The sequence below is a fragment of the Tachysurus vachellii genome, chromosome 4 (assembly GCF_030014155.1).
Source record: "Tachysurus vachellii isolate PV-2020 chromosome 4, HZAU_Pvac_v1, whole genome shotgun sequence".
Lineage (NCBI taxonomy): Eukaryota > Metazoa > Chordata > Actinopteri > Siluriformes > Bagridae > Tachysurus > Tachysurus vachellii.
Window position 1 is genome coordinate 24,287,882 of NC_083463.1, and position 12,911 is coordinate 24,300,792.

Consider the following 12,911-nt stretch of genomic DNA (forward strand, 5'->3'; position numbering starts at 1 on the left):
GTAAAAGAAGCAAGATGCCGATTATGTTTATAACCGGGTTTTGTAATCTAGATGATTTCTTGGGTACCTTAAAATTTAATGATATTCTGATACTTAGTATGTATGCACATATGGATACTCATCCCGGTGTCCATACATACTGCTAAAATCATTTATTTAAAATGGCTTGCTGAACAGCAGGATGAAGTCATGTACCTATCATGACTTCCCACAAAGCCTTTATACCAAGCAAAAGGTGGCCCTAATCATCATATTGTTCTTTTCATTCAAAAAAAAAAAGGGAACATGAGGATTTTAATGCCAGAAAATTAAACAAGCTTGCTTGCCAGTTCATTACAGGCTTCTTTGGTTAGAGTAAGTGCTGAAAATGTTTGTTTTTATTTTGTATTGTGATTTTGTATTTCTGGGTTTTGGTCACATGGGTGGTGCAGGCTAATATACAGTGTCGCTTGAAAGTTTGTGAACCCTTTAGAAATTAATATATTTCTGCATAAATATGACCCAAAACATCAGACTTTCAAACAAGTACTAAAAGTAAACAAAGCGAACACAATCAAACAAACGAGCAAACAATATTATACTGCTTTATTTAATTATTGAGAGAAATTATCCAGCATTACATATCTTGAACTTTGATTTCAGTATCTGTTATGAGCCCTAGTGCAGCAATGACTGCAAGTAAAGTTTCTGGTAACTTTTGATTAGTAATGCATAACAGCTTAGATTTTTATTCCATTCCTCGGTATAGAAGCGCTTCAACACTCGGAATTTTGGTGGGTGTCCTTATGTGAATTGCTTGCTTCAGGTCCTTCCACAATTTTTCTTTTGGATTAAAGTCAGGACATTGACTTGGCCATTTTAAAACATTATCTTTGTTCCTCTTTAATCATTCTTTGGTAGACATACTTCGGTGCATAATTCTGAATTCATTGTTAGATTAATGATGGCAAGCTGTCCTGGCTTAGATGCAGCAATAAAGGCCCAAAGCATGATACTACCACCACCGTGTTTCACAGAAAGTATAAGGTTATAATGCTAGAATTCAGTATTTTCCCTTCTCCAAATATAATGCTTCTCATTTTAAAACTTAAAATGTTAAAAGGTTTTATTTTTATCTCCTTCCTCAACAAATTATTTTTCGAATAGTCCTCTCATCTTTAGCAAACTTCATGGGCATCAATGTTCTTTGTAGTGGCTTTCTCTTTGAAACTCTGGCTTGCACATCAAGGTTGTTCAGTGTTCACCTGATAGCAGACTCATGAACATTAACATAAGCCAAAGTAAAAGAGGCCTTAGGTCCCAACAGAATATTACATGTGAAGTAGATTTTTCTCTGTTAACCCATATTCTCTCCTCTAAGCATTCCTTAGCTTCTATACATCCTGCTGTGTGTATATTAAAGTCTGATGCAACATGTGCACCCCGTGGTTGGCCACCAGTTTAGTTTCCTTTATTCAAAGCTTTAGCTAAAAGTTATTACGAGCCATACTGAAGCAAATCGCTCTTATGCAGTTTGTCTTTGAGCTCTCTGAAAGCTGCCAACAATCACTAACTTTATGCCCACTGCCATAGTATTACCTGTTTTTGAGAATCAGTCTATGATTCAGAAGATATCAGTGCTGTCACTGTGTGCTGACTGGCTGATTCTGCAGGGTTATCAGGTTGTTGGCAGGTAGATGGTGGGTAGGTAATCATAATCGTTGGCCTAGGCCCTTGGAGAGACACATTTCTCAGGCACCGAATATCGAGGCACTGATTATCTGGGACAAAATTATCATTGCATTTGAGACCCTCTGCTGTTACAAGACAGAGTAAAACAGAGTCCTCTATTATGACATGGCACTCTACTAGCCTATCCTTCTCATGGGAATTAGTGGCATACCACTCCAGAAAGTTTACACTGCTGCTGGATGAATGTAACTCTGTACCTTCTCCAGGTTCTAAAAGTTTAACATCACCTCTTCCAGTATAGAGATCATCTCCCAGAACTATTTTGGTTAGTCATAAGGTGGGTCAGTTCCACATTACATTTTGGCCTAGACTAGACATCTAAGTGATGATCACCTCCTCTTGCTTATATAGAGGATGAAACAGAATGCTCATTATGTACATAATAATTTAGTTCTGTGAATAGAACTGTCATTTGACCCTGAGCAAATTCTGCAACAATTTTTCAGGGAACTTGCTGTTGTTTGGAGAAGTGCTTTGGCACCTTAACAATTAACAGTAAGCAATGTTAATACCCAACATGTCTTTAAGATGCAATGGCAAGGTATGATAGGGTAGTAAAACTCAATTTTATCTGACTCTTCAACATGTGCAGAGAGTATGCCATCAACACTGGTGCAGTTGTTTTTGCTGCCTTATGCTCATGCTTTTTTTCATCATTGTGGATCTTCTTGTTTTTTGTCTGTTCATATGTTGAAGGAGCAGATTCACAATGTCGCTGGCACAGAGAATGGAACCTCTAGACCACCTCCACACCAAGTTTACAGTGGTTATGGGGAACGAGCTAGAGCCCAGTCCACATCAGGAAAGGTACACGCGTATGTGACTAACCAGGTAGCTTTATCAGTGCAAGGTTTGAGTTAGTGAAACTAGTAGCTGAAAAGCTGGTCATTGTTTTCTGTGTTTGGGAATGGGTCTGATGGCTTTGTATTAGTTTATACATCATGATGCATCAACTGCTGCTTTCTCTCCTGTATATAGCCAAAGACCGCCAGAGAGCAACTAGCTCTGACCTTAGCAGGTACACTCAACTCTGAGACTCCTCACACTAGTCGTGACTCTCTGCACTGCTCCAGTGGATACAGTACTCAGACAACAACCCCATCCTGTTCTGAAGATACAATACCCTCACAACATGGTGAGAGCACACACAAACTCAGTCTCACACCCCTTATTACTGTTTTTTTTTTTTTTTACAGAAAACGGGACCTAATGCAATTTTTCCCCCTCACGTCAGTCTAAAATTTGTTTATATGTGATTGGCATTTTTATATTTACAATATTTACAAAGGTCATATACCTAGGCTAGATTTCAATATCATTTTTTTCACAACTCCACATATCTCTTGTAAAAAAATTGTAAAAAAAAATTTTTTGGAAAAATTCATTCCAAAAAAAAGTCGTCATTTTCATCGTTCACATCAGGAAATTGTAAAACTATATTACAGGCAGATTTATTTCTGCTTTAGGTAAATGTTTCAGAATACCAGTAGGTCAAAATATTACTTACAAGATTTACTGTCTCTTATTAATCTTGAAGACGTCCAAAGTGTACTTCATATTTCAGAGCAATTTCTTTCTTGAAAAAACAACATAAGGTACCACAATTAAATATAAAATATCTTAGGATCCAGACACTGCACTATTCAACAATAGAGGCGTAAATTAACTCCCAGGAATCAACATACTTTGGGCTGAAAAGTTCAGATGGACCCCAAAACAAAAAATCCAATAAACTGGTCACTGAGTATCAGGTAAGAATGTACATCCACCATTAAGAAGGTTCTACATGGCCTAAAATTCCGTCATTTAAAAAAAAAAAAATAAAAAAAAATTTTTCAGGTGATCATTTTTTTTTTATTCCAGGTGATCATCTGCCTTTTAGATTAGTGTTCTCAGTTCAACTGAAACAAATGATAATTTTTTGGATATAATAATCAGCACTATGTATGTGTTAAGCTTTTTATCTGAAGAACACTATTCTATATGTGAAGTATGGGGGTTGTGAGGGTGTTTTGCTGGAAATGGGACTGTTGCACTTCAGAAAATATATGGCATCTTAATGAAGCAGGATTATTTGAAAGTACTGGAGCAAAGCCTCAAGATCTCAGTCAGAAGGTAAAGACTAGTTCATAGCTGTGTCATCCTGCAACACAATGAGCTTAAGTGTACCTCCAAAGTTGTCTTCAAATATCCACCTGAATCCCACAGTCATGCTGAGGGCTGAACTGAAAAAAATTTCAACAAGGTGCAAAACCCAGAGTTATAACAGGTTTGACAAGGAAGACTGAACAAAAATGTTTTAAAGAATGACAATCTGTAGGGCTCTAATAACTTAGTTTTGATTTGTCTTTCACTGTCAATCTGGCTCTTGGCACAGGAGCAGCATGCGTGATTATTTGCAGTCTGTTGCCAAGAACAGGTTTCACAATATGTTGTTGTTTTATCTAAATTTTATGATGCCTATTATTTCATATTAAATTAAATATTAAGTTCTTTATTAAGCATTGTCAACATTTCAATTTCTGATCTTGCTTTAATTTGTGCTTGTAGAAGAAAGAGATGTAATTGCTTGTAAACGACAAAAAACGAAAATCCCTTTTTACTTATTAGACAAATGAAATCAACAAAATTATTTCAACAAAGGAAAAAGTTAGGACACCCTATCCCCAAATAGCTAGTATTTCCCCACTTTGGCTGAAATATTACCCCACAGGATCTCAATAGGGTTTATATAATATAGTACATGTATTATTGGTGTATGTATATGTATACATATATACACACACACACACAGTATCTCTCAGAAGTGAGTACACCCCTCACATTTTTGTAAATATTTTATCATATCTTTTCATGTGACAACACTGAAGACACTTTGCTACAATATAAAGTAGTGCATGTACAGCTTGTATAACTGTAAATTTGCTGTCCCCTCAAAATAACTCAACACACAGTCATTAATCTAAACTGCTGTCCACAAATGTGAGTACACCCCTAAGTGAAAATGTCCAAATTGAGCCTAAGGTGCCAATATTTTGTGTGGCCACCATTATTTTCCAGCACTGCCTTAACCCTCTTGGGCATGGAGTTTACTAGAGCATAGTGTTAATTTCGTCACCTATTTTTAATTTAGTCTTAGTCTTGTGCCAAATGTCCTTGTTAGTTTTAGTCATATTTAGTCATTCACATATCTTTTTTTTGTTAGTCAAATTTTAGTTGACTAAAAGTCTCGTCATTTTAGTCTAGTTTTAGTCCAAAAATTTTAGGCCTTTTTTAAAATAACACATTATTTCTGAGATTATTACTGATAAACATTTCAGTAAAAAAAAGTGTTTCACATATCTCAAACATTGGTTAAATGCCACAATTACCTGACAAAATGATTTTTGTTGAATGCAAATGTTAAACGTGTCTGGTTTTCAATTTCTGATTTAGGAGATACATTCACAAATGATTAACCTGTTCTAAAAAATATTTTATTTTATCCAAAACAATTCAAAAGCTGGGGCCCAACAGACTCCGACTGACAACTTAAGTTACAAAGGTTTTTAAAACTGTTTGGTTGTCTTGTGTCTCATGTTTCTGTTTAAATCAGAAATAAATATACTCAGAAAAACTGAAAAGAATAGGCCTACTTTACTGTGGGCCTAAAATACAACCTATTTACAGTCCGCGAATCACAAAAGTATCAGTGAGAAGTTGAGAACACTCATTTAAACAGTGCATACACTCGGACTTGACTTCACATCACATTTTTTACTTTATTGGTACTGCTTTTAATCGTAATGCAAAGACCGCTCATAGGGACATAAGCTGTCGTACAATAAAAGAGCCTGCACAGCGACAGGAAATATAATTTAACACAAAAAAGCCTGCCTAGACGGTGGACTCAGGATTTTCTTTTTTTGAGCGGCGTGTGGGCGAATTCTTTCTACGCACACATTAAACAGCGCGAAGCCGCAAACTCGTTGTGAATATTTTAAAGGCGTAACAGCTGATGAAAAAGCAGAGACAATTGTAGATGAAAATGAAGAGAGATTTTATCTTGGTTTTTATTTTAAACAAAACTTTTTCGTCTCGTCTTTTTTCGGCAACAATAATGCATATTAATTTAGTCTTAGTCAGCGTTTTTGGACAGTGGTGAAGTCTTGTCATCGTCTCGTCTTAGTCAGGAAAAAAAGGTTGTTGACGAACATATTTTGTCTCGTCTCGTCTGACGAAATTAACACTACTAGAGCATCACAGGTTGCCACTGGAGTCCACCTCCTCTCCTCCATGATGACATCATGGAGCTCGTTGAAGTTAGAGACCTTGCGCTCCACCACCTTCTGTTTGAGGATGCCCCACAGATGCTCAATAGGGTTTAGGTCTGGAGACATGCTTGGCCAGTCTATCACCTTTACCCTCAGCTTCTTTAGCAAGGCAGTGATCATCTTGGAGGTGTGTTTGGGGTCGTTATTATGTTGGAATACTGTCCTGTGTCCCAGTCCCCGAAGGGAGGAATCATGCTTCCCCCAATGAACTGTGGCTCCCCAGTGCCTGCAGCACTCATGCAGCCCCAGATCATGATATCAATCAGAAAGTAAAGACTAGTTCATAGCTGTGTCATCCTGCAAGACAATAAGCTTAAGTTTACCTCCAAAGTTGTCTTCAAAGATCCACCTGAATCCCACAGACATGCTGAGAGCTGAACAGAAAACAGTGGTCTTGGCCACCGTGTTGCAGCTCAGTTTCAAGGTCTTGGAAATCTTCTTATAGCCTACACCATCTTCATGTAGAGCAACAATTCTTTGCCATGAGGTGCCATGTAAGAGAGAGTGAGAGCGATAACACCAAATTTAACACCTGCTCCACATTCACACCTGAGACCTTGTAACGAGTCACGTGACACCGGGGAGAGAAAATGGCTAATTGGGCAAAATTTGGACATTTTCACTTAGGGGTGTACTCACTTTTGTGGCCAGCGGTTTAGACATTAATGGCTGTGTGTTATTTTAAGAGGACAGCAAATTTACACTATTATACAAGCTGTGTATATATTATATTTATTATTTAATATATATATGATTTTATGTATAAATTATGTATTAATATTTATATGATTGATCACAAAACTAATCCTTACATGATCTAATCTGTAGCAGTTCTTTGACTCACGACCATTATTAAATATTGTATGCAATACACTTTTCCCTCTTCACCTTTTACCTTTTTGACGTTAAGAGCTCTTTTAAGGGTTAATACATGATACATAATATGCTTTATGAATTACTTTTATCTTTACTAGTATCTTTAATTCTTCTCTTTTAATTTTAAGGGGAAATGCACAGATTTCTAACAATTTTCTTAGTTACGTCACTAGGAGCAACTCTAGCACTATGAATCTTTATGAATTTGGGCCCAGAGGTTTAAATAAGACAATCCTTCTTCAAAATGCTCTGTAACAATGTTCTAATAATTTGCATCTGAGATAATCCAAGGTTTTTTTATTTTTATTTTACATATCATTTAAAAAAGACCACTATTTGGTTTTGTTTTGTTATATTACATGAATCTTCCAGTATTGTTAAAATTAAGATAAAATGGCTATATGTTTAACTATTTAAAAAAACATAAAACAGGCTTTCATGGGGTGTCTTGATTTTTTTTTTTTCCCACATGCTATAGATTAGACGTTAGTTTCACAATATACAGTAAAGATCAATAGCGGCTCTTAAACATTGTCAAACTGCTGCCTGTATGCCAAACAGGAGTTTTTTTGAATACAAGTTACAAACAATGTATTATTCTTTTACAGCAGTAAAGAAAGAACCTCCTCTCTATGGTAGGTTTCTGACTAATATTGTACAGAGTACATTTTATTTTCGTTTTTCATTTTGGTCATCAGAAAATAACCAATATTTCAGGAATGAGTTGCTTCTATTCATAGAAACAATGCCATCCAACAGTATATACGCACACTGCAAATTGTGTCTGTGTTTGTTTCTGTATTTGTGTTGGCAAGCATGTACATGTTTTATTCATCAGTCACATAAGATGTAATACACACGTGGACAAAATTGTTGGTACCCTTCGGTCAATGAAAGAAAAACTCACAATGGTCACAGAAAAAAATTTAATCTGACAAAAGTAATAATAAATAAAAATTCTATGAATGTTAACCAATGAAATTCAGACATTGCTTTTCAACCATGCTTCAACAGAATTATTTAAAAAAATAAACTCATGGAACAGGCCTAGACAAAAATTATGGCACCCCTAACTTAATATTTTGTTGCACAACCTTTTGAGGCAATCACTGCAATCAGATGATTCCTGTATCTGTCAATGAGCAAACTGCTCCAGTTGTTTCTGGTTTGAAGGGTCTTTTCCAGACGGCATGTCTCAGCTCCTTCTCAAAGATGCTCAATAGGATTGAGGTCAGGGCTCATAGAAGGCCACTTTAGAATAGTCCAATGTTTTCCTCTTAGCCATTCTTGGGTGTTTAGCTGTGTGTTTTGGGTCATTGTCCTGTTGCAAGACCCATGACCTGCGACTGAGACCAAGCTTTCTGACACTGGCCAGCACATTTCTCTCTAAAATCCCTTGATTGTACCCTGCACAGATTCAAGACACCCTGTGCCAGATGCAGCAAAGCAACCCCAGAACATAACAGAGCCTCCTCCATGTTTCACAGTAGGGACAGTGTTCTTTTCTTTATATGCTTCATTTTTCCATCTGTGAACATAGGGCTGATGTGCCTTGGCAAAAAGTTTCATTTTTGTCTCCTCTGTTCATAAGACATTCTCCCAGAAGCTTTGTGGCTTGTCAACATGTAGTTTGGCATATTCCAGTCTAGCTTTTTTTTTTTGTTTTCAACAATGATCGTCTCCCATGTAGTTCACTTTGGCTCAAACAACGACGGATGGTGCGATCTGACACTGATGTTCCTTGAGCATGAAGTTCACCTTGGATCTCTTTAGAAGTCTTTCTGGGCTCTTTTGTTACCATTATCCGTCTCTTTCATTTGTCATCAATTTTCCTCCTGCGGCCACGTCCAGGGAGGTTGGCTACAGTCCCATGGATCTTAAATTTCTGAATAATATGTGCAACTGTAGTCACAGGAACATCTAGCTGCTTGGAGATGGTCTTATAGCCTTTACCTGTATCACGCTTGTCTATAATTTTTTGTTTCTAATCTCCCGAGACAACTCTTTCCTTTGCTTCCTCTGGTCCATGTTGAGTGTGGACACACCATGTCACCAGACAACACAGTGCCTACCTGGAGCCCTACATATAGGCCCACTGACTGATTACAAGATTGTAGACACCTGTGATGCTAATTAGTGGGCACATCTTGAATTAACACGTCCCTTTGGACATATTATTTCCAGTCTTTTCTAGGGTACCATCATTTTTGTCCAAGCCTGTTCCATGAGTTTATTTTTTTAAATAATTCCGTAGAAGCATGGTTGAAAAGCAATGTCTGACTTTCATTGGTTAACATTCATAGAATTTTTATTTATTACTTTTGTCAGAATAAAGTTTTTTTCTGTGACCTTTGTGAGTTTTTCTTTCATTGACCGAAGGGTACCAACAATTTTGTCCATGTGTTTATGTACCTCATCCCATATTCAGATTTACATACTGTATCTAATGTCTCAGTGAATAAATCAGTCAATGCAGTTGTACAAACTGATAAACTAATTCCATTGAACATTCAATAAAACATCACTGTTGTACAAATAAGCTTTCACCTGGTCACAATAAACTGTGCCGGTATAATTTTTCTACACGAATCATACATATTCACACCTTATAAACCACCTTAGGTCTGTAATTATACTGATCTTTTCCTTTCCTGATGTTCTCATGTTTTTTCTCCTTTCATTTTGCCTTTGTCTTTCTGCTTTCTCAGACTATGATTATATATCCCTCCATGGAGGTGACGACACCCCCAGTCCATCTGATTTTGATAAGTCCTGTACAATTCCACGAAATAGTGAGCTGAGCCTGAACTACCGTAAACTGTTCCAAAGCAAGAGACCAGCATCCACCGTGAGCCTGCTGTCTGAGCCTGAGTCACTACTGCTACATCAAACACACACGGCCACCATCCGGCGTAAGCCATCCAGCAAAGCCAACCTTCGCCGTGGCACCATCAGTGGAGGAGTGCCCATCCCCATTTCCACACCGCAGGTAATCCCTTTGTGTTAACAATCCTGTGGTGATCATATGCTGTTCTGTTTTTGTGCGTTGTAATTGTTTATTATGTCTTAATGGTTGTGTGTAAATTGTATAATGAGTAAACATTTCTGAAAATATTGACTACAATATGAGGGTTTATTTCGATGGATGTGGACGTATCTTCATAGGTGCCACTGAAGCCTGCTAAATCCCAAGCAGGTTTGGCTCCAGGCCGTAGTGGAAGTGAGGAGGCAGTGTTCACACAAGTGCACCCTCAAGCTGCTCAACACCCCAGTACAGATTTGGCACATGTCAAGCTCTCACACTGTACCTCTACTCAAAATACAAGTACGGTGCCAACCCCGTACTATGCGATGTTCCCTGGGCAGCCACCAGTAGGCATCATGGAACAGGTCACCCAGACTAGCAAGCAACAGCAAAGGCAGTTCCAACCCCACAGCGACAATCATCAACTGTACAACCAAAAACAACGGCAATATCACCAAGAGTACAACACAAAGGACCATCCAATACAATATCAACAACGCTGCAATCAAGCACCACAGGAGCTGCAGTATCAACAGTACATTCAAGCACAACACCAGTACCCACATCATCACTACAAGCAACAGTATCAGCAACAGGTGCAGCACAAACAAGCTCAGCATACTCAGTTTCCCAAACAGCATTCAATCCAACAGCATGATCAAAAGCAGCAAAATCAACAGAATTGCCATCTACCTCAACAGAATGATGCACTACAGTGCTGGTCATCTGCTCCAGCTAAAGACATTGCAAATCAATCAGATGACATGAATGATTCCAGACAGATGGCGAGTGGTGGCAGTGATATGCTAAGCATGATCCGCAGGGGGGTCAAACTACGACGCACAATCACCAATGATCGCTCAGCACCTCTCATCACTACCAACTATCTCAACTGAAGATTATTTTACATGCTTTAGGCATTTTTACCTTTATTATTATTTTTTTACTTTTACTTCTCAATTTTTTTTAAGCTTACCATCAGGGTTAGACAGTCTGCCTTCCCAAAAAAAATGTATTTTATTTGGCTGCTTAATTATAATTAGGTCTTTTTGGCACTGGTGTGTCCATGTGAATGTCAGCTTTCATATACTCAACTTTACTATATTGTTTTTGACAAATATGAAACAATACAGATTCCAGTCTGTATTTGTTCAGAGAAGAGAATATATTTAGATTGGATTTGTTTGATTTTATTAGTTTGTGTACTTTTATAGAGATTTATCTGAAGAATTACAGCTCCACTGCCTTTATCTGCCTGAAGTCTGGATTTATTCAGTGTCTGTGTGGAGTCCAGATATGCTGATGAAGAAACTTCTGGAGAATGTGGCCATTCTTTCATTGCTTATATTAATCACTGTGGCTGTATAATCTGCTAGATTTTGAAATTTAGATTTAGAAATGTATGATCCATTTTGACCAAAGCTTTGAAAACGTAGGCTGTTCTAAAATACCTGGATATTTTCAGAGACTGGATACAAAGTAGAAGCAAACATTATTGAAATGTTAATTTTAGTAATTGCTGCTTTCTTGTTGGGTGAAACCTATAGACTTTTTTGTGTCATACTTGGAATAGATACTGAATTCTGGATTTATCTTCTAATTTTTATTTAAACAATTGTATTTTTCCGTAATGATTTCTTTCACGTTCACCTCTTTATTTTTTTGTAAACACTTCAGAATAATGCTATTGTGTTCCAGGATTAGTGACACTTATAAATTGTACACTGCCAACTGTTTGAGGTGATTTTGTCTAAGCAATATACTGTATGTGTCTACATATTCTGAAAACAGTCACTATTGGTTATTGTGTTTTTGTGTTTTTTTTTTTTATTTTTTATTTTTTTTTGCTGGTGACTGTTGAAATGCCTTGTTTTTCATCTAGTCTTTTAAAATGAAAAAAAAAAAAAAAGTGTAAGAGAAGCTTGCAGTTTTAGTAGCACAAGCCACTCCTCTTGTGGCATACATAAGTGGTGATCTGTTTGCTTATAGCAGAACAAACTATGAGGCTGATATTGTTGCAGTTTCCAAACACATTTGATGGGTTTAGACATGCTCTATTATGCTGAATGGATCTTTTATCTTAAATAGTCTACCTATATAGTTGTGTGTTTTTGCTTTATTTGTCCTTGGCATTTGAGATAAAAGCTGTGCCATTGTAGTTTGGGCTTTCATTTAAAGTTTTTGTTTTTGTTTAGCTCTATATCGATGCTTTTGTCTAAGAAATAGCTTAAAGAAAGATGATTTTTTTTTTTTTTTTTTTTGTTATTTTCTGGTTGCATGATATTTATAGCTCTACTTGTTTAGCTGTCCTGTGTAATAGAGAAAGCTAATGCTGGTCATGGGCTTTTGGACAGCAAGCACATTGCCTTTGTTCTAACTTTAAATCATCAGCCAATCTTTTCTTAATCTAAGAATTACATTAATGAGAACATCTTGTGTAGTGTTAAAGCTGTGGAAGAATCCTATCCAAAGAGCAGCTAATTTGAATTCATTAAAACATCGTTTAATTTTTGGAGAAAACTGTAGTTTTACTAGGTACTGTATACAAACACGGAACAGAATTATTGTAATAAAAGTCTGATATGCCATATCTTAATGCCTACTTTAGTGTATTTTTGTGTGAGGCACAAAATTTATATTCTTATATTGCAAATACATAGTTCCATGGTTCCATTTAGTTTTTTCTACTTAAATGACGCAGGGAAATGATTTAATCATTTCAAAATGGGCCTGTAGCACTTTACAACTTTAACTACAAGTCATATTTTAAGTAATTCCTCATAACATCCAAGTTCTGTAAAATGTTTATGGGCTGACATTTACTAGTCATCCTACAGTTTTATTTGTAGATTACCCTTACGCTCCAAACTGTTTTAAGCAATGATGGTGGTGCCTTCGGGAGATTAACTCCAAGTTTGTGCCTATCTCAGGCGTCATCGGGCATCAAGGCAGGATACACCCTGGAC

The 12,911-nt window shown here is 36.9% G+C and overlaps 1 protein-coding gene across 4 annotated transcripts in view; it reads left to right on the forward strand.

Annotated features, from left to right (window-relative positions):
- mtss1 (MTSS I-BAR domain containing 1) overlaps positions 1-12,535 on the forward strand; it is a 34,962-nt gene extending 22,427 nt beyond the window's left edge. The window contains exons 11-15 of one of the 4 annotated variants that reach the window (XM_060868455.1): positions 2,434-2,538; positions 2,710-2,866; positions 7,529-7,555; positions 9,629-9,909; positions 10,086-12,535. In XM_060868455.1, the coding sequence (XP_060724438.1) occupies positions 2,434-2,538; positions 2,710-2,866; positions 7,529-7,555; positions 9,629-9,909; positions 10,086-10,841 (1,326 nt within the window). In that variant the 3' untranslated portion in view covers positions 10,842-12,535. Of the gene's footprint in view, positions 1-2,427; positions 2,539-2,709; positions 2,867-7,528; positions 7,556-9,628; positions 9,910-10,085 lie in introns of all 4 variants that reach the window. The other 3 variants (XM_060868452.1, XM_060868454.1, XM_060868456.1) reach the window with 3 other exon arrangements.
- The last annotated feature ends 376 nt before the right edge of the window (positions 12,536-12,911 follow it).